The sequence below is a fragment of the Prionailurus bengalensis genome, chromosome D1 (genome assembly GCF_016509475.1).
Source record: "Prionailurus bengalensis isolate Pbe53 chromosome D1, Fcat_Pben_1.1_paternal_pri, whole genome shotgun sequence".
In the NCBI taxonomy this organism is placed as follows: Eukaryota; Metazoa; Chordata; class Mammalia; order Carnivora; family Felidae; genus Prionailurus; species Prionailurus bengalensis.
This window is the reverse complement of record NC_057346.1, coordinates 46,723,748-46,745,134: the sequence shown is the minus strand read 5'-3', so window position 1 is coordinate 46,745,134 and position 21,387 is coordinate 46,723,748. Positions and strand designations below refer to the sequence as shown.

Genomic DNA, 21,387 nt, shown 5'->3' with positions numbered 1-21,387 from the left:
TTCTGAGCACCTAATACTTAAGCTACCTTGTCACAATCTAAAAAATTCCATCACTTTTATGTGTCATATGACAAAAAGACTACAGCAAGAAAGAGAAAAGCTGACCATGAACAAGTTTCCTGGGGCATAAAAAAGAAGTTAAGGAACAAATTTGAGGATAAGGACTTTGTCTTTCTACATAAAGTATGCTTTTCCTGGCAATCACCACAGATAACAGTTTTTAAAACCCATGTTCATGCAAATGCCAAGTGATCTTCCAACCAGGATATAACTATCTACACAAACCAATTCTAATACACTTTCTTAATGTTCGGGCATTAGGCAATTTCCAGCAAAAATGATAAAAACCATTCATACTTTTCTTGTGACCAAATTAAAAAACTTTTTTTCCCTTCCTGTGGTTATGTTTCATTTTCTAATCATCCTCTCTTCCTTTCCACAGTTCGAGGGCAACTCCCAGAATGGTATCAGAAAATTTGACACAATAATCCATACTAAGATCTTAATAGCTTATCACTAACTGATACATGAGTCCCCTCCAAACACATTTGAAAAGGTTACTTGTACCTTTACTCAAAGGACTAAGGTCTCATAATGAATTGCAACCCAAAGACAAAGACAGCTTCATGAAAGAATATTTTATTCCTCAGATCACACAGAGTAAATGGTCTATTTCATCTCAGACCAGAATAACTGAAGGTAAATAAAGGCTTAAAACTTAAGTCAGTAACTATAACTATCAAATGCAAAGAACATAAGAGGCCAAAGGGAAAAGTCAGCAAACTAAAACATTTAAAGAATTTACTGAAAACACAGTGTAAACACTACCTTTTTCTTGTTTTAGTATATGACTAACCCTAAAGAAATGGAAAAAATACATTGATCTCTTGAGGGATACTTTAAATCCAATATAAACTTCAGTAGATTTCATAAGATAGCTAACATAAAGCTCTTTTTTTCAAAAGGTCTTATGATGCTGTTTTATTTCATCTGCTAGAGAATGAAATATCACTATGGTAATAGAGCTAAAATCACCAACTTGCAAGTTCCAGATTAACTACTTTGATATAATTGATAAATGATAGTCATCTTCCAGAATTATCCTAAGGTACAGGAAGGGAAAACAAAAACACTTTGAGAGTTGCCTCTGTGCAAGCAAGATAGTGCCTTCTATGACCATTTCAGAAAATTATTTAAACAGATTTATAAAATTAGACTGTTCTACAACCTACATTCATGGTGTTCATAATCAATGACAAACAATAAATACACTAAATTCACTTCTGTGGGGTAATGAAACATTGTGGACCATGTGATTCTAGCTGCAAATCTCAGTGGAAGAAAAAGACTTGTACTCACACTGAAAATTCTCTACCATATAATAAGATAAATATGCTAAAATATATGGCTAATGCCAAACACAAAATTCTATTGCACCACTGTGTGCCACCTTCCTTATTTTAGCGAGAAATAAACAATTTAAAAATGGATTACGTTTCAATATTCAATATTGAATTAAGTATGTAAGATATATCTTAGTCAATACCATGTCACATTCATAACAAAGAATTCAATATAGTATATGGATATGACTGAATATACACTTTATTTATTATATTTAAGATGTGACTTTCATTTGGATAATGACTTATTTCTCTAAAACCTATACTTAAAGACAAAAAAAGCAAGTTAAGAGACCTAGTTAACTTAAGGACAGTTTACCTCTGCAACTTTGAGAAACTCTGAGATTCTTGTCATCCTAGTCAGGAACTTCTTATAGATGTCCAGACCTTCTTTGCATTGGTTCTTTTTCATATCAAAATATTTTTCTGCCAAAGGTAAATGTAAAAATACTTTTATTCACATCAAAAGAGAAAATTCAAAAGTGAAAACAAGTAATAGCTCCAAAGAGATCATATAGGTGTCTCAGAGAACAAACTCACCCTACAGGAAAAATGTCAGTGTTAAATTAGCTGAGATATTTAAATTGAATTAATACAGAGATGCTATATTGAAAACAGAAAAATCATTTGACTTCACTCATATTACTAGTTTGTTCTATAATATTTCTATAATTTTTATTAACACATTATACTTTTTTCCATTCCACATATTCATACTTTCAAATATTCTTACTAATAATGTATTAACATATACTACTTCCAAATATTCTTCTTCCAAATATTCTTACTAATAATATATTAACATATTAATAAAGATGGCAACTTTACCATGTCCAAATGACACCTGGAAAGCTTATTTAAACTTATTATATGAACAGCAATAAAGAGCTTAATTTATAAGTAATTGTAGGGTGACTGACTCCCAAAATTATGTAGAAACCTTCCATTTTTTTTGTGAAAAAAAATAATCCCAATTTCCCTATCTTCACAGAGTAAAGCATCCCTAAATAAGTTTGTGAATAAGCCTATAAACAGCAAATTTAAATAATTTTTTTAAGTGAGGAGGGGAGGGAAAACAAGCACATTGGAGTGAACACACTGGACATCTGAGACCGATACTTAGGCATTCTTTACAGACTATTACTCATCTACTCCATCCAAATCCCACAGGAAAAAAAGATCATTTCTAGGCAAAATTAAATAACTAGGAATACACACATTCCTAAAATGCCTCAAAAGTAAAAGGCATCCTAAAAAATAAATTTTTAATCCATTTAAAATAATTATCAATTTTAAAATTAGGCCTAGAAAAAATCTATCAATTTTATAATTACAAAATTGTGAACAAGTAAATTGTGAGGAAGTAAGATTCTTCTAGGAGAGAAAATAACTTTAACTTAATTTTAAAGGGATCTATATATCTCTAAAAATAATAAAACTGACATAAAAAAAACATAAAGATATATCTACAAAACAAGTTCATCCAGCTGAACATTCTAGTTGTAAAAATAAGTATTTAATCTCTTAGCACGCGTAACTAGAAATAAAAATCTTTTCTCCAAATAAATTGTTACAATCAATGAATAGCCCAAGGAGTGGTTAGGCAGCTCTAAGTAACAACTCAGACAACAATATTTATCCATATGACACAAGATAAAAAAAATAAAATGTATTAAGCTACAACAATATTTACCCAACAGATTAATAATTCCTTCATTGTATGCTGCAAACAGTCTAATGGCATCTTTGAACAGGAGCATGAAGGCAGCATTTATTACCCCATTTGTAAGTTCATTGCTATTAACCTAGGGAAAAATTAGAAAAAAAAGATGAACTAATCTTAATCTTTTAAATGACAGTGACTTCCTTCAAATTAAAATACAGTAAATTCAAATATTTAGGTGTATTAGAGAAAAATACATTTATTTCTTTCAGAGTTATATCCAAATAGTGCATAAATGTGTCTAAGAGCTCAGATTTATGTAAAAGCCACAAACAAGAATTCTGTAACATTCAATGTAATTCAGAAGTAAGTCATAAAGAAAAAAATCCCCTCTTTCAAAATTCCTAGGCAATCACCAAGGCACAAAGCTAAGCTAGGTACAAGAAATGTATTTTTTTTTTAAATATACCCTTTTCCACTATTATAAACAAACTTACCTTCAAAATGGTTATGATATTTCTATTTCATATGGTTAACTGGGAGAATTAAATGATACACTGATCGTAAGGAGCTTAGCACAGTACCTTACACATAAAGAATCAATAGTATTATTACTAAATATGCTGTAACAAAAAGCCAGCACCTATTTATCTATCAAGAATACAGGAAAACCTTTAGTTTTATCCCAAGAAATGAAATCAAGAAGATAAACCAATGAACTTTAAGTTCTTTTTTAGATTACACAAATAACTACTACATGAAAATTCATTTTTAGGTATAGAAAAACATAAGCACAAAGTTAAATGGTAAACAACACACTGGTCAATACATGCAAAATATCTAATAAGGCTGACTTCCACTGTAGAGAATCCTAATAATAAAGCAAATGACAGACAATTCACAATATACAGTTAGTAACATGTGAGAAGACCTTCAATCATCAAGTAAATTAAAATATAATAATCAATTAAATCACTAAACTATCCTTTCTTGAGCACCAGATTGGTAGATACCAAAATAATCAAAACCAAGCTATTATTCAGTGCTAACAAGGATGAAGAAAAAGAGGTACCTGTTGACAAGTGACTAGGTTTAAGCCTTCTGTAATGTAAGTTAGCAATATTTATTAAAAATTTTAATGTTTATGGGAATACAAGCTGGTGCAACCACTCTGGAAAACAGCATGGAGGTTCCTCAAAAAACTAAAAGTAGAACTCCCCTATGACCCAGCAATTGCACTACTAGGCATTTATCCACGGGATACAGGTGTGCTGTTTCAAAGGGACACATGCACCCCTATGTTTACAGCAGCACTATCGACAATAGCCAAAGTATGGAAAGAGCCCAAATGTCCATCGATGGATGAATGGATAAAGAAGATGTGGTATATATATACAATGGAGTATTACTGGCAATCAAAAAGAATGAAATCTTGCCATTTGCAACTACCTGGATGGAACTGGAAGGTATTATTCTAAGTGAAATTAGTCAGAGAAAGATAAAAATCATCTGACTTCACTCATATGAGGACTTGAAGACAAAAAAAGATGAACATAAGGGAAGGGAAACAAAAATAATGTAAAAACAGGGAGGGGGACAAAACAGAAGAGACTCATAAATATGGAGAACAAACTGAGGGTTACTGAAGGGGTTGTGGGAGGGGGGATGGTCTAAATGGTAAGGGGCATTAAGGAATCTACTCCTGAAATCATTGTTGCACTATCTGCTAACTAATTTGGATGTAAATTAAAAAAAAAAAAAAAACATTTTAAGTTTATGTCCTTTGATCCACCAAATTCTTTTTCTAGGCATTAAACTTACGGAATCAGGTTTATAAGTATGTAGATACACACATTAACACACACAGTATTTAGTGTATCCCTCATGTTTTTTTCCCATTCATTTTCTGTATTGAAAAAAATCAGAAAAACTCTAAATCTCTGTCAATAGGAAGATTGTTACATACAGTGAAGGACAACACAGACCATGAAAACACATAATTTTATAAAGCATTCACAAAATACTAAGTGAAAAAACTTTCATGGTTGAATCCTCTAATAAAAACCAAAATGAAGCATAATAGTTACATTAATCCCCTACGTCCTCCACACTAGGGATCCACAACTGTTTTTTGTAAAGGGCCTGAATCTGAGTACTTTAGACTCTGCAGGCCTGATAGTCTCCATCACAACAACTCAAATCTGGTTATTACATCAAAAAAGCATCCATAGACAATACCAGTGAGCCCTGCTGTAGTCTAACAATACTGTTGTAGAAACTGAATTGAAATTCCAAGTAATTTTCACCTGTCAAAAATATTTTTTTATTGTTCCAACCATAAAAAAATATATATAAATCATTCTTAGCTCACAAGCCATACAAAATCAGGCAGCAGGCCATAGTTTGATACAATCTGTCCTAGATAGAAGCATCTACAGAATTCATTCATTGAATGTTTCCTGAACATACACTCTATGTGCCACATATGCCTTGACAATGGAGACACAGTAGAGAAAAAGCAGACCTGGTCCCTGCCCTCAGGAAGTTAAAGACTACCAATTAATAGCAGAAATAAAAGAAAAAAATCTATTTCATCATGAAATTGTCAGTTTCATTCACTAACTTGCACTTATAAGCTCTAAAATAAAATATCTAAAGATAGATGCCTCCAAAAAGAACAAACTTGAAAATGCTAACACTTAACATATTAATAATATGTTAACAAGTTACATGTTAACATATTAACAATAACATATTAACAAACGACAAAGCTGGCAACCTAGTTTAAAAAATGATCATTGAAACAAAAATTCCAAGGAACACATTGCTCTTTTGACAACAACTATATATATAACAAGCTGTTGTAAGTGTATTTGAACTTCACTGTATTTGTTAACTGTCATACTCTGATTTCTACGATGTAGACAAAAGTGAAATATTAAGTGGTTTATTCATAAAGAAAATCTTTACACATTTTTAAAATCTAAAAACCTTTATCAAAATACATTTTCAGATCAATCACTTCATCTCTCCCTCACTTTCTTTAGCTTGGTATACCCTATAATTCTAGAGCTAGAGAAACACTACCAAAGAAATTAGAGTAAATCTTTAAAAATCATATAAATACCAAGTAATCTGATTTGGGACCACATTTATAGAAAATCCTTAGCCAAACAGGATATTAGTATGAAAAAACTAGAGTCGATGGAAACTTGAGAATAAACACTCTGACCAATTTAATAATACATATTTTTAAATCTTAAATTTTTATAAAATCATTTGTGTATTCAACTTACATTAAAATCAAGAAGGGCATCCATCTGATTTTGAATAATTGGTACAGTTTTAAGCAGTTTTTCTGTGTTCATTGTTCTCATCACACCATCAGCCCTATTTTAGAAAAAAAAGAACAAACTGAATTTGTTATTAAATCTATATTTTAAGCTCTCATCTGGTTCCCTATTTAAAGAAAGAACAAGTTGCTATGAAGCAACACATGTTTTTAAGTCATTATTGAACCTGAAACCTCCAGCAAAAGACATACAGGAAAAACAAAAACAGGAAACACTGTTATGTCCAACATCGAGAAGCTTAAAAAAAAAAAAAAAAGGTGTAAAAATATGAGACATAAAAGCATACATTAGAGTCAGGTTTATTGCATATTTTTCACATGAGGAAACCATCTGATCCTCACACTACTCATATGTAAAGGGCAGTTCTACAATTTTTTTAATTGGAAAAAAAGAAATCATTTGCCTCAAATCACTAAACAGGACATGATGAGCCAGCAACTAAACTCAAGTCTTGGTAAGCACTGCTTTATTTAAGGTATTTTATTCATGACTCAAACAGCAAGACTTGTAAGTCAGAATATTATAACTAAAATTGTTTTATTACAAAATAAAGTCCAATTTTACCAAATCATTTTTAATCCAGCCATTAAAATATGTGATACTTAAGAGGAATGTTTTTTAATAAAGTATTCTGTTAAAAGTCCCAATATAGATTTCTTTAAATATTATTGCTTTGGGGCGCCTGTGTAGCTCAGTCGGTTGATCACCTGACTTCGACTCAGGTCATGATCTCACGGCTCGTGGGTTCTAGCCCCTGTCTCCGGCTCTGTGCTAACAGCTCAGAGCATGGAACCTGCTTCAGATTCTGTGTCTCCCTCTCTTTCTGCCCCTCCCCTGCCCACTCTCTCTTTCTCTCTCTCTCTCTCTCTCAAAAATAAAATAAAACATTTTTTAAAATTTAAAAAATAATAATAAATAAATTTTGCTTTAGGTATTTCTAAAAATAGATACAAGAAATACTAACAGTACCAATATAAAGAATTTTACAACAGTGGTACCAAAAACACTAGATAAGAGGTACCTGGGGCTAAAGTACACAGTGACCATCAGGCTCCATACTAAGGGCTTGATGTATGTTTTTCAAATCCTTACAAAAATCATATAGATAGACTTCTCCCATTTTGTAGATGATCAAGTTCTATGATCAGTGAGATTATATGACTGTCTAAAGTCAGAGAACTACTGGGTGGCAGGGTCATTATGTAAATCCAGATGTAATAGACTCTAAAAGAGTGCTGTTAATAACCCTTTGTGAGAGTAACCATCACTTCTTAAAAGTGTGTAGGCTTTCCCTAATTTACAAATGACCTACTTACTTATAAATAGCCACTCTACTCTGAGCCACTACCCCTTCAATCATAACCCCAGATACCAGAAAAACAATTAAGCTATGAAAATCAACAATAGTGCTTTGCCAAGACAAAGTCACGTTTAAAGAACAAACACTGGACTGCCTTAGGTAGGCAACCATTATCAGCCTTAGTCCAACAATTCTCTCCAATAAGAAGTGTTAACCCATGGATGCCTGTTTCCCCTCCAAGTACTATACTCCACTGGTTGGTACCAGCTAGCGCAGTTTGGCATAAGGACACCACTTCCTCTTCACAACCATTTTTTCGTTCTCATACACCTCACTCTAATTTGATCAGTCTCCTTTTAGTCTCCCTCCTCTCCTTGCTGAAGTTATTTTTGACCTGCTGGTCATTTCCTCTTTACCACAGAAGACCTGAATACTGGCTCAATTTTTCTTGGTTGATTTCAACATCTACATGGACAACCAATGCAAAATTTTAATCTCAAAGTTCCTTGACTAAAGATCCTATTCCTATGGTCAGATCATGACCTCACTGTCCCCAGAAACCACATTACCCCTACCCCACCACCAATATGAAAAAAGATAAAATTTATACATCTTATCCTATGACAATAACCTCCCAGCTGCCTTGGTCAAGTACCACCAAGGCAAAACTATTTGACTTCATCATAAACTTGAATGTTTCAACTTCTACCACTATCCTTCACATTTTTACTTCCTTCATCTAGCTTAGAATTCCACAGATCATTATTGTGATAATTACCTTCCAAACACACTCAACTCTCTTATACCTCTCTTCTTCCCTTGCAGTCACTTGGTAAATCCATAATACCAGCAGCTAAGTGCTGGTAAAGAAAACCAAACAACAGAGCAAACTGGTAAAACTCTAAATTTCATTATCATCAACCTCAAATGGGCACTCGGCACTGCCAGCAATCCTCTTAGCCTTCTTAGTAAATTCCTCCAAGTACTTTGAAATCTGATTCTCCCACCCTTTCTTCCCTGCCTCCCCACACCCACACACAAACTCTCAGCTCATAACTCCCAAATATTTCATTCAAAAACAGAAGATGACAAAAAGAGGTTGTCTAGTCAACTTGCCAACAAAACTACATCTATCTGGTCTGGTCCAATTCAATGGAGGAAATCTCTCTTTCTATGAAATATAAATACCATTCACAGAGGTCCTCTGGATCCCACTCTGTCACAGTCCTTTGGCTGTCTTCTTTTTCTCTAACACAGCACTGTCCAACTATCTGCAATGGTGTAAATATTCAATATATGCACCATTCAATACGGTAGCCACTAGCCCACATGCAGCTATTGAGTATCCAAAATATGGCTGATCCAATTGAAGAAACGAATTTTGTATTTTATTTCACTTTAATCAATTTAAATTTAACTAGCCACATTGGCAAATAGCTACCATATTGGACAGTGCAGCTCATTAACCTCTTCTTTTAAACTAGACCATTCCCATGAACATGCCGGCAAAGTCTCTATTATCACCATTCTTTAAACATACACACTCCACTAAACCCATATGCCCATTCACCTACCGTTTATCTCACAAAGTCAAATACACTTCTCAAAAAGAGTTCCATGCTCACTTTTCATTCATTATTCAGTTCATCTCAATATCAGCCCCTCTCCTACCACTCCAGTTAAACAGCTCTAGTTTAGGTCATGTAGAAATTCTATGTTGCTTCTCCAATGGGTACTTGTCTAACCTTATCTGACTAGACTTCTCACAGTATTTTCTTCACTATCACTTTTTCAGTTTCTTTTCTTGGCTCCTCATCCTCTGTTCATCCTCTAAAATAAATATTGTATATATATCTCAAGTATTCCTGGGCTCTCTCTTCTCATTCTGTACTTACCCCCAAGGTGATCTGTTATTTTCAAGACAGAAACCACCAAGATGCCAATAATGTACTTATACTCCTAAACCAAAACTTTTAAGTTCCAAGTTAGTATGTCCAATTGTCTACTTGATATCTCACCTTGTATAAATCACAGGCATGACAAAACTGGTAATTCCAAAACTAAATCTTTAATTTTTTGCCATTATGCCCAACCCTACCCCAATCCAAAATCTTCCCAGTGAAAGGTGCCCCAGTGACTTACACCAGAAGCCATGGGGACAATTTTGATTCCCCTCTGTCACTAGCCTCCACAACATTTCTTTCCAAAGAACTTCAAATTTCTCAATTAAGATAAATCTTAACAGTTACCAAATACTTTTATCAGACTTCAAAACTCAATTCACAAACCCAAATGCTTCAACATGATTTGCACCAAATACATTACAATTCATATTCCATGAAGAACACGAGTTTTATGACTTCTTACATACATTTTAATTCAATTCAGACACTTGCTTCTCAAATATAAAAGCAATAGATTAAAGGCTGACTATCCATGTCCTTATTTACAGAAAATAACTGGATTATTCCATGTTTTGCTTGTTACATAACAATATCTTGATACTTTGAACCAAACCAATTTAGATTTCAAGATAATTCAACTTAATACTATGAAAAAATGGAATGTTAAACAAAAAGAAAATATAGGGACTGATGTTTAACAATCAACTGGAAAGATAAATCCATAGGCAACTTATTGGATTCATTTTTCATAAAGCCATTTAATAAACTATTTACAAACTGAATTAGTTCTTTTTTCAAAAACTGTTAATCACCTAATATAGTAGTTTAGACTGTGCAAAGTCCTGAAGATACAAATGTGAGTAATGCTATGTTGACCTTGTGGAAGTGACAGTGCTATGTAAAATCTAACAGCAGAAATAAGGTTTCCTCTGGGGAGCCTGGGTGGCTCAGTCAGTTCAGCATCCAACTCTTGATTTTGGCTCAGGTCATGATCTCAAAGTTCGTGCATTTAAGCCCCGCACTGGGGTCCATGCTGACAGTGTGAAGCCTGCTTGGGATTCTCTCTCTCCCACACTCTCTCTGCCTCTCCACCATATGCATGCATTCTTTCTCTCAAAATAAATTTAAAAAATATATATACAAATATATAAAAGGATGGTCAGAAAGATGTACTGCTTTTATAAGATAAAAACTGAGAGTAAATCAAATGTACATCTAGAAGAGAATCCCATAGCCATCCAAAAGAATGAGATCTGAGTACAGACTGAAAATATCTAAAATACACAAGAGAGAAGGAAAGCAGTCTTCAAATAATGTAATTCAATTGTCATGTGATTTTCTATGGGTCTTCCTACATATATTTATTTCTATTTACACACAGAAAGCAGGTTACATATACTAAAATGTTAACATTTCTTACAAATTTCCTACAAGTTACAACATAGGTTGCTACGCTGCCTCAGTTTTTAAAGTGTATTAGTTTTGTAAACATAAAAAATTATTACCCTAATAAATACAACTTTACTATTTACTACAAAACTCCTCTCCAAAACTGAAACAGTTCACTGAGGTTCTAGCCATGATATAATAAATTTTAAGTGCTGCCACATTCTCAACTTACATCCTATGTCCTATATTGTTTCTTTAATACAATGATATATATGTGTGTATACACACACACACACACACACACACACACACACATATACACACATACACGTATCTGTGTATGTATATCAATTTTGTGCTTCTTGGTTCACTCAGTTATGGCTCCTTGATTCACTTTCCCTATGCTCTAAGAGTAATCTCCTCTAAGTCAATATTAAATATATTGTGCATTATCAAGGGGTGTTCTCAGCTCTGTTAAATACAGAAATGCAGGGGCACCTAGTGGCTCAGTTGGCTAAGTGTCCCACTCTTGATTTGGCTCAGGTTGTGATCTCAAAGTTCAAGGGTTCAAGCCCCATGCTGGGCTCCATGCTGACAGCACAGAGCCTGCTTGGGATTTTCTCTCTCCCTCTCTCTCTGCTCCTCCCCTGCTCTCTCTTTCAAAATAAACTTAAAAAAAAAAAAGAAAGAAGGAAATGCAACAACTCCCCTCAATCACAAAACTAGTCCTTCAAAGATTAGCTTTACTGAACACACTTTACACTGAAGTGTTAATATAAGCCCAACTGGAAAATGGTTCACTGGACAGAATACTGGAATTAAGAACCAGACTTCTAAGATGAACTCCTCTATTATCATCTCACAAATGACAGAGTATTTAAATATATGAAACAAAATCTGTGGAATTTAGTTTTGGTAAGTTCCAAACTAATCACCTCCTGATTAATTTGTAATAGTGACACAGAACATTTAGGTTCAATTTTTAAAATGTTAAATTAACTAAGGGGTTACTTCTATTTTTGTATTAAATTTTCCATTGCAGTCTAGTAATTTAACATTTCAAGAGACCTACTCATTCATTCATTCATTCATTCATTCATTCTTTTAGAGAGAGAGAGCATGTGCAAGTGGGGGACAGGTGCTTGGCATGGAGCCTGATATGGGGCTCAATCCAATGGCCCCCCCCCTGGGATCATGACCTCCAGTGAAATCAGGAGTTGCATACTCAACCAACTGAGCCACCCAGGTGGCCCCTTAAAAGAACAATTTAAAGAAAACATTAATTGTTTAGATGGAAGCAGGGAAATTCAGAAAGGCATTCACAAAAATATTTCTGCAGAAGCCAGATTCCCCTTAGAGCAGTCTTTCAGACCTACAAGGGTTACCAGTGCCCCTCAAGAATGTCTTTAGTGGCTTTATCCAAGGTCTTCTCATATATCCTAAGAAAAATCTGTATACCAGGCTATAACAGGTAGTGATCCACATTAGAACAAGGATGGTACAACTTGAATATATTTTGCTAGGTGAGAAAAGCCAAACTCAAAAGGCCATATAACATATGACTTCATTTATCTAAAATATCCAGAATAAGCAAATCCATAGAATCAGAAAGTAGATTTGTAGTCGTCAGGGTCTGGAGAAAGGGGGAAATGGGAAGTGATTGCTAATGGGTATGAGGTTTCTCATAGGAATGATAAAATATTCTGGGATACTTATGCAGCACACAACTTTGTAAATATATGAAAACCCACTTAATTATACACTTTAAAAGGGTGAATTCTATGTTTTGTGAATTGTATCTCAATAAAGCTATTACAAAATTTGAAAGAGCTTTTAAAAATCCTAGCACAAAGCATATGATATGCTTCAAATAAAAAATAAAATTCTTATTTTAAACTGGCCTGAAATCATAATTCATAATCTATTAATATCTATGGTTCACATTTTAAAATACTTGAATCCATTAGGTATCAAAAAAAGGGAAAGCTTAACTCACCCTCTTTTCACTTTTGTGAAATCAAATGCAACTTGTCTGTATGAAACTGCTTTTTCATTAAGATATCTACTATACCGCCTAATAAATGTAGACATGTCATATCCTGTAAGAAAAAAAATAGAAAATATTTTCACAAATTATTAAAATCCCACTTTGCTTAGAAACCAACTCATTTCATCCAAAGGCCATAATATCTTGCTATCCCAACTCAATCTAGTGATGTAAATTAAGTGACTAATAATGAATAGCATCACATTAAAAACTCTAACACTTCACATGTTTTAAGTCAGGTATGTCATAGGTGGCTTTGAAAAACCTTCCCCTTTAAAATTTCACTAAAATAATATTTTTATTATACTTCTGATCAACATTCCTATAGGAATTGGAAAACCATGTTCTCTTAAATACTTCTTGATAACTTCATAACTCAAACTGAACATCCTATGGAACCATAAGCCCCTCTCTTCAAATCAGTAAGCAATTTTATAATTTTCATACTTAAGAAATCTTCAGTTATATATTATTTGGAAAACCCAAACTTATGTGTGCCAACCTTATAAAAAGTACAAAAATTACTATATAGTATGATGAGAGAAATGGCAATACCTAAGTTTAAGGCATAATAAGAAAGAACTATATGATGTTTTCAGTAAAACTTGAAGATTTTCTTTCATCATAATCATGAGATTTGAAAACTTCAGCAACATAAAACCTAATCAATGCTATTAAAATAACAACTTTTATTTTAGTTACTGCCTGGCTTAGGTAAGTCTACAAATTTTTGCTGCTAATTACGAACCAGGTCCATCTTATTTTAGCTCATCTTCACCAACAAATTTCACTTTATTTGATGATCTCTACTACTTTAAAAAGACAATACCAAAACAATAACAACAAAAATGTCAAATAACTGAGTTTAACATCATTACCAATTCATTTATTCAGCACATATTTCTTGAGCCCTACTAAGTGCTACTGGAGAAAAATGAACAAAATAGAAAAAAACATTATCACCCTCATGTATGCTCATAAGTACTACTGTATTTTATAAGGTGTTACATACTCACATTCCTCAGCTCTTTAGTTTATATTGTTCCCTCTCATCAACTTTATTCCATCCTCCTGCTGGGAGAAATACCTACCATCCTTCAGTCTCTGACACTTTCCCTGAACTCTGTGTTTCCACATTATTCTTACTTCATGTACAGTTCCTAGCTATTTGATGTACATAATGTCTAATGCACTAGACTAGAAGCTTATTTGTATTTATATATATACCCAGTATCTATATTATAAAATATAATGAAATATACCAGACTCCACCCAGCAAATTATATGAGGAACCAAAACTGTCAAAACCACTGAATTACATACTTTTAATTACTGTTTCAGTTTTATCTTTATAACCTCTTCAGAATGAGCTTCAAGCAAAAGTCCTAAAAAATGTTCTCTATATAAAAGGAATAAAAATCCTAAAATATTACCAGAAATGCTTAATTTCCATCTTAAGTGGAAAATCAGTAGCTAATAAGACACCAAAAACTCTATTTGCATATATGCATATACTCTGTTTTAGAGTAGTGGTTTGCAAATTATTTTCCACAGACTCTTAAAGTTGAAATAAACAGAAATAAAAAGATAAGCAAGTAGCGTTTCTTCCACATCCCGGAAAACAGATCAGCTCCAGTTTTATCTGTTATATATTTCTGGTTGCTATTTAAGGTTTTATTTGAAAAAGTGATTCCACTGCTTAATTAATTTTTTTTTAACTACTTGGAGCACTACATCTTTGTCAAAATAAAATCAATCTTATAACAGTTCTATATACAGATTACTGGCCTTCCCAAATCTCTGGAAGATAGGGTATTTGATTCATTCTAATTAATACTTTCATCTTCCAAAAGTGAAGAAGTATTGACGCGGACAGCTCCCAACCCAAACAATGTTAGCCACTAAATTCCACTGATGTTACCTCCACAAAAGCCACAATTCAGGTCATTAACTTTCTACTAGATGACGAAAACGTTCTACTAGATGACCAAAAAAATGACGAGAACAGTCTCAATGTCTTCAAGACTTTATCACTGTAATCAAACTTGTACTTAGGTATGGCACTTTCACACAGTCCTTCTCCCCTTCTCCCTCTACTCAAAAACATGATGGTTTCTCACTGCATTATAAAATCCCAACTCTATCAAAATTTTCTGTGTCTGATTTTGGCCCCAAACAGCTCTAGAGGGCTATCTGCCACTACCTTTTCTCCAATATATCATCCATACATTCTATTCATATTGATTTGCTCTATAAATCTTAAATATCCCATGCTCTTTCATGTGTACTTTTGCTTAAGCCAACCCATGTTCTCATCTAGCTTTCAAAGCCCAGCAGAAAAATCTCCCTTCGCCAAAAACATTTCCCAGATTAAGCCCTACTATTGAATATTCCCAAATCAGTTAGTATGTTCTTTGTGATGTAATTCCTAGAGCTGGCATTGTACAATGTTAAAGGCCTAGTTCAGGAACTAAGTATGACAGATCCCAGTAAGACAGAATGTGCATGGAGTACCAATGTAGCAATCTTAAGTTACTGAATTAAAAGCAAAATAAATAACAGGTCTGAGTATCAATGAGCAATTCATCTGAACAATACACCATACTTACTTTTGCTACTAAAATGTATGATATTCGCAACTAAATTTCTTGGAATAAAGCATAAAATGGTAACAGTAACAATGAAAGCTCATACTTACATGGATGGTGATTCCTGTGTGCCAGACACTACTGTAAGCACTTTATAATTATTAACTAGGTTAAGCCTCATGACAACCCTACAGGGTAGGTGCTATCATTATTCCTGACTTTACAGATGCAGAGAGGTGAAGTAACTTGCTCAAGTTCATGCAGCTGGTAAGTGGTAGAGATGGTACTGAAACAAGGCAGTTTAATTCCAGAGTCCATGCTCTGAAAGCTCTACCCTATTTTATTTCCTAGAGTTCTAAGTGTCAAACACTGAAATCAATCTTAATCTTCACATTAAAACACAGTTTTTTCTTCCCTACACCTTTTACTAAAATATGAAGTTCCTCCACAACACATGTTCTAAAAGACAGAGTTCAACTCTACAGTAATCATCATACAGGGTTGATTTTCTATAATGAGTAAGTTGTCTTTACCTTGCAATCCACTTTTATCCAAAAAATTGCTTAAGTTAAACAATGTGTTTCTTGAAGCCAAATACTGAATAAAACGCTGGAAAACAAACAAACAATTATGTCAAATTAAGATAATGCCATCTAACAAAGTCTAATTTGAGAATGTGGGCGGTGGTTGTGTTTAATACATTCCATTAAGCTTATCTAGCTTAAATTTCTCATCCTCAGTCCGGTTAACTAGTTACTAAACCTAGAAACATAATCCATATTTTTCACTAGCATACAGGAATTGATTAAAGCCTAATACCCATGGCTTCAGTATCAGCGTCTAAAAGGAAGTAGGAACTTTTAACCTAGAACCAGTAATTTTGGCTTTACTGCAGCATATTAGGGCTACAGCTAGTCACACTCAAGTGGAATCTTTACTTTATACAGCTACCTAGTGCCCCAAATTTTTATGACCTTTTTAAAAACAAAATTATAATCATACAAGAAAACAGTATTACAGATATCCTCCCTTACCCACTGTCCAGATTAAACACACTGCCATATTTACTTCAGATTTTCTTAAAGAAACAAAACATTAAAAACTCTATTGAAGACACACACCTTCAATCTCATTTCCTTCCCTCTTCAAAGGCAATAATATTCTAAAGTAGGTTTGTATCATTCCCACACACATTTTTATAATTTTTCTATATATATATCCTATAAACTGTACATAATTTTTTCTATTTTAAATTTACAGAAAAATCATACTGTATTCTTTTCCAAAGTGCTTTTTAACAACTTTTTCCCAAGAAAAAGTATTTAATTAATATACGTAGAACCAGTTAATTCATTTTAAATGACGTTCTAGCATTTCAAAGGCCAGTATAAGGGCGCCTGGGTGGCGCAGTCGGTTAAGCGTCCGACTTCAGCCAGGTCACGATCTCGCGGTCCGTGAGTTCGAGCCCCGCGTCGGGCTCTGGGCTGATGGCTCAGAGCCTGGAGCCTGTTTCCGATTCTGTGTCTCCCTCTCTCTCTGCCCCTCCCCTGTTCATGCTCTGTCTCTCTCTGTCCCAAAAATAAATAAACGTTGAAAAAAAAAATTAAAAAAAAAAAAAAAAAAGGCCAGTATATCATTATGTATCCATTTCTTATCCAGTTCTTTCCAATTTCACTATTATTAACCATGTTTCATGGACATCTTTGTACTTGGTCTCCATGTGCAAACATACAAAAGTTTCTCATGATATAAACTTAGGCTTGAATTTTTGGGTCAGCATGTATGCAAAAGTTCATCTTCTCAAAATACTGTCAAAATTCTCTCCAAAGTTCTTACCACAGAACACAACCTTAACTTCCCTTTACATACAACCTCTAAAATAGAGCTAATTCCTTTCAATTTCACTTCCCCTTAAGATTTCATTTTTTTTTTTAATACATGCAGAGGGTTACTATCAATTAGGATATACACCAGCACTCCTCTAACTCAATCTTGTTTCATCTGCGTTCACCCCAAACTACCAAGCCAGGATTTTGAAAAACAATTTATAAATCAAATACTGATGTTTCATCACTTATCCTAAAACAACTGGTTTCAAAAAGGTGTTAAAATATCCTAAGACAGTATTAGACCCCATGATTTCCATAAGCTGTGATAATTCATTGTTGTGGGAAACCCATCCTGTGCATTGTAATGTTTAAAAGCATTCCTGGCCTCTCTACCTACAGATGCCAATAGCAACCCCATCATTTGCAACAAATGTTCCCTAGCAGGGGCAGGACAGATCACTCTCCTCCTTGCCCTATGGTATTCTCATCACCACAACAGAGTAAAATCCTATGCATATTCTCTCACAGACTACTAAACCTGCCAATAAGAAGAGTATCGAATTTGTCTTAGCTGCTTAAGGGAAATAAACATGAGTTTATCTAAAAACCACAATGAAATACTATTTTTCTCCTCTTATCAGTCAACTGTAAGGAATGGCTGTCAACTTTCTGTTTCCTTACTTTTATCAAAGTTTTGTGTCTAGTATTATCACCTTATTCATAGTCCCGGAAAGCCACGACTAATAGTCTTCCTCTTTATCTGGCATTCTAATTGGTTATACTCGTGGCTTTTTCTTTTTAAAGGATAAACTACATTTTCTTTAAAAAAGGTGAAAAATGCTATATAAGCCTGAAATTCTTCACAGTAAATAATCATGATCTTAAGTAAACACAATCCCAATAAAAGCAGAAAACTGTTATTGTAGTTAAGATAAAAAATGCTTCAAGTTACGCTAAAGTTAGTATATATAAACATTCCTATTGACTCCATACACTGGTTACAATAAATCAGAAAACTGAGTCATGTCTGTTGACTGAGACATCATATTTCAGGTAACTTCTGGGAATAACTTTTAAAACTTAAACACTAAAAATAAAGTCATCCAATGTGATGCTGCTGTAACAGTGAATAATCAGAAAGCTAAATTTCTAGGAAAGGGAAAGTTAAGAAAATTATGGAATATATGATCCATTAAATTGTCACTAAAGATAATAAATACAAAAAAACCCCACAGAACATGGAAATGCTTATGGTATGACATGATATAAAAAAGCTAAATATAATAGTTTATCTAAATTATGGTTATAGCTATTAAAAACAAGGACCAGAAGAGAACACCAAAATGTGCATATAGTAAGATCTGTTGCAATGATGAAGTTGAAGGTAAACTCTGGCTTTAATTCTAAACTAATTTAATGATTCTCTATTGATATCTTCCCAAGATGACAGAAAAGCCTTAGCACTGAAAGCCCCAAATGAGTAACGTGATGGATGTCAGAAAGTCATTATGCTCAAAAGTCTAATACCAACACCTGAAGTCTCTCCCCATCTCTCAACAATTGGTGCGCTGCATTTTTCTAAGGTGCACACTAAGCATAGATTTATCTAGTTGCATTCAAGTATTCTTGTAACACAATAAAATAATAAGCCACTAGCCTATCATGGAAAACAAGATGATTCTCTCCAAACATTAAAATACAAAAGCTTATGCATCTTTTTGTTACCCTTTAGTGCAATGAAGACCTCAGTGAAGGCTTCAGACACCTCTCTGCTTAAGAAGGCACTCTTTAGACTCTTAAACACAGAGGAACAAACTGAGGGTGGATGGGGGAGAGGGGAAAATGGGTGATGGGCACCTAAGGAGGGCACTTGGGATGAGCACTGGGGGTTGAATGGAAGCCAATCTGACAATAAATTATATTTATAAATAAAAAAGGGCACTCTTTAATCAGTCCCTCTCAGCAAATGCCATCTTAGTGCTCAATGTAACAGCTTTGAACTAGACAAAGTGGTTCCAAAGACAACTATATAAAATCAGGGAGAAATCTGGCCATAATAAAGCAAATAGATATAGACAAACATACAGTCTATGCACAAGGCCTGCAAAACCTAGTGCTGCTTACGGAATCTACCTCTAGACATTAATCCCTATTTCTTGATCCCATTATTCAAAATGCTCTGGGCTTTGACCCATTATTCTTCCTCAAATTGTAGAAGCTACAATTGGTTGCTAAAGCCATTCCTGAAGTTTCCATGAGAGAAGCAAGCTGAATAATCAGTCATCACACCAGTATGCTTGTTAATCAAAAATTTGGCTTACCTCATTTCCATACACCATCAAATGATGAGTTGTAATGAGAGATTTGAAGACCACGACCCAACTACTATTAGTAGTTCTTTCAAATAAACTGTCTGCCAACTGTGGGATGTTCACATTCATCTCATTTGTGCACTGAATTAAGTCTGCAATTAAAAAAAAAAAAAAGACTTACTCTGCAGCTTTAATTTATTATTAATGTCGGATGTGCACACTAACGGGAAAAATCTAACAGTGGAGCAACAATAGATAGTTTGGAGAAGATATTAAAAATCTCTTAGGAGAATAATTGAGACCACTATAATCCACCTGAGAAGAATTAGGAAGGATAATATTAATTACAAAGGATTAGGAAGAAAAATATTGATTAGAAGGATATTGATTAGGATCATATAAAGGATCAATACCATTAAGTAAATCAAATTTCCTCAGAGTAATTCACCCTCAACTATTTTATTGATCTCAAAAAGAACTATTTTAAGGCCCTGTAGAACTTTCAGTTCTCTTATTACTCATAAAACCTCAGAACTACAATGTTAGTATTATTCATCCCTACCATTCAAAAAACACAAACAAACAAACAGACATACAGAAGCATGAACAAACTGAAGGTCAAATGACCTTTATTAATATTCTCCCTAGAATGCTGTCTTTGTACTATAAGGAAGATAGAGCAGATATGTGGTCTGTGAGTGGGTAGGATCTCGGTTTATATAAAATTTTCATTCTTCTCACCCTTCAGTTTTACCATTAGCTCAGTTATCAGCTGATATCAACTAGCTAACTCTAACAAAACTGGAAATGAAGTGAAGTTTCTTGTTGCATACATGTCCAAGAAGAAATGATCCAAGAATTCTATTTGCTATTACTCTGAAAACAGCTAAAACAATCTAAGTTCCAATTTTATATTTCAAGTGGGAGAGCATAACTATAAAATGGTTTAATATACAATTGTTTCAGCCCTGAAACTGGGGGCGGGGGGGGGGGTGGTGGGGGAAGGCAGCTCTTAATAACCTCAGAGTTTTACCTCCAATCAACTTAAGGGATATTATTGGCAAATTCAGTGAAGAAAATATAAAATACGATCCAATTTAGAGAACAGAAAGGAAGAAATGAGTTGTTTCACTTGTAAAGTAACATATAAAAAATGTATAAATATCTCAGCTATAACTGTGGTAAAGGGAAAGAAACTAAAGTTATTCATGACTCATAAGTAGTTTGTCCATTTTTAATCTTCAGCCCATAATGATTAAATAAAAATTCAAGTGACCTAACTTGGCCTTGATCACTAGCAAGAAACAGTAATGTAACTATGACCATTCTATCTGCTTACAATCTTTGAAAAACATTTCTTCTTATAGGTCCAATTATTATACAAAGTAACATTTGATAACAAATGAATTTTAGATAAGCAGTCACCCTAGCCAACAAAGCTTAAAGAACAAAGCACAAAACAGTCAAACAGAGCGCCCATGGAACAGAAGAATGACACAAGGCTTTCACAATTCATACTTGCAACAAAAATTAAATAGTACTTTCACAATTTGGTGTGTATGGTTCAGTTTCTGATAGTAAAAAAACACAATTTGATCT

General features: G+C 33.7%; 1 protein-coding gene across 24 annotated transcripts in view; it reads right to left on the bottom strand.

Annotated features, from left to right (window-relative positions):
• PICALM (phosphatidylinositol binding clathrin assembly protein) overlaps positions 1–21,387 on the bottom strand; it is a 100,168-nt gene that overhangs the window by 47,039 nt on the left and 31,742 nt on the right. For all 24 annotated transcript variants that reach the window (XM_043580024.1, XM_043580021.1, XM_043580022.1 and 21 more), the window contains exons 2-7: positions 19,798–19,940; positions 16,181–16,256; positions 13,009–13,111; positions 6,363–6,456; positions 3,097–3,208; positions 1,723–1,829 (exon numbers count right to left, since the gene is read on the bottom strand). In XM_043580024.1, coding sequence (XP_043435959.1) covers positions 1,723–1,829; positions 3,097–3,208; positions 6,363–6,456; positions 13,009–13,111; positions 16,181–16,256; positions 19,798–19,940 — 635 coding nt within the window. The remainder of the gene's footprint in view (positions 1–1,722; positions 1,830–3,096; positions 3,209–6,362; positions 6,457–13,008; positions 13,112–16,180; positions 16,257–19,797; positions 19,941–21,387) is intronic.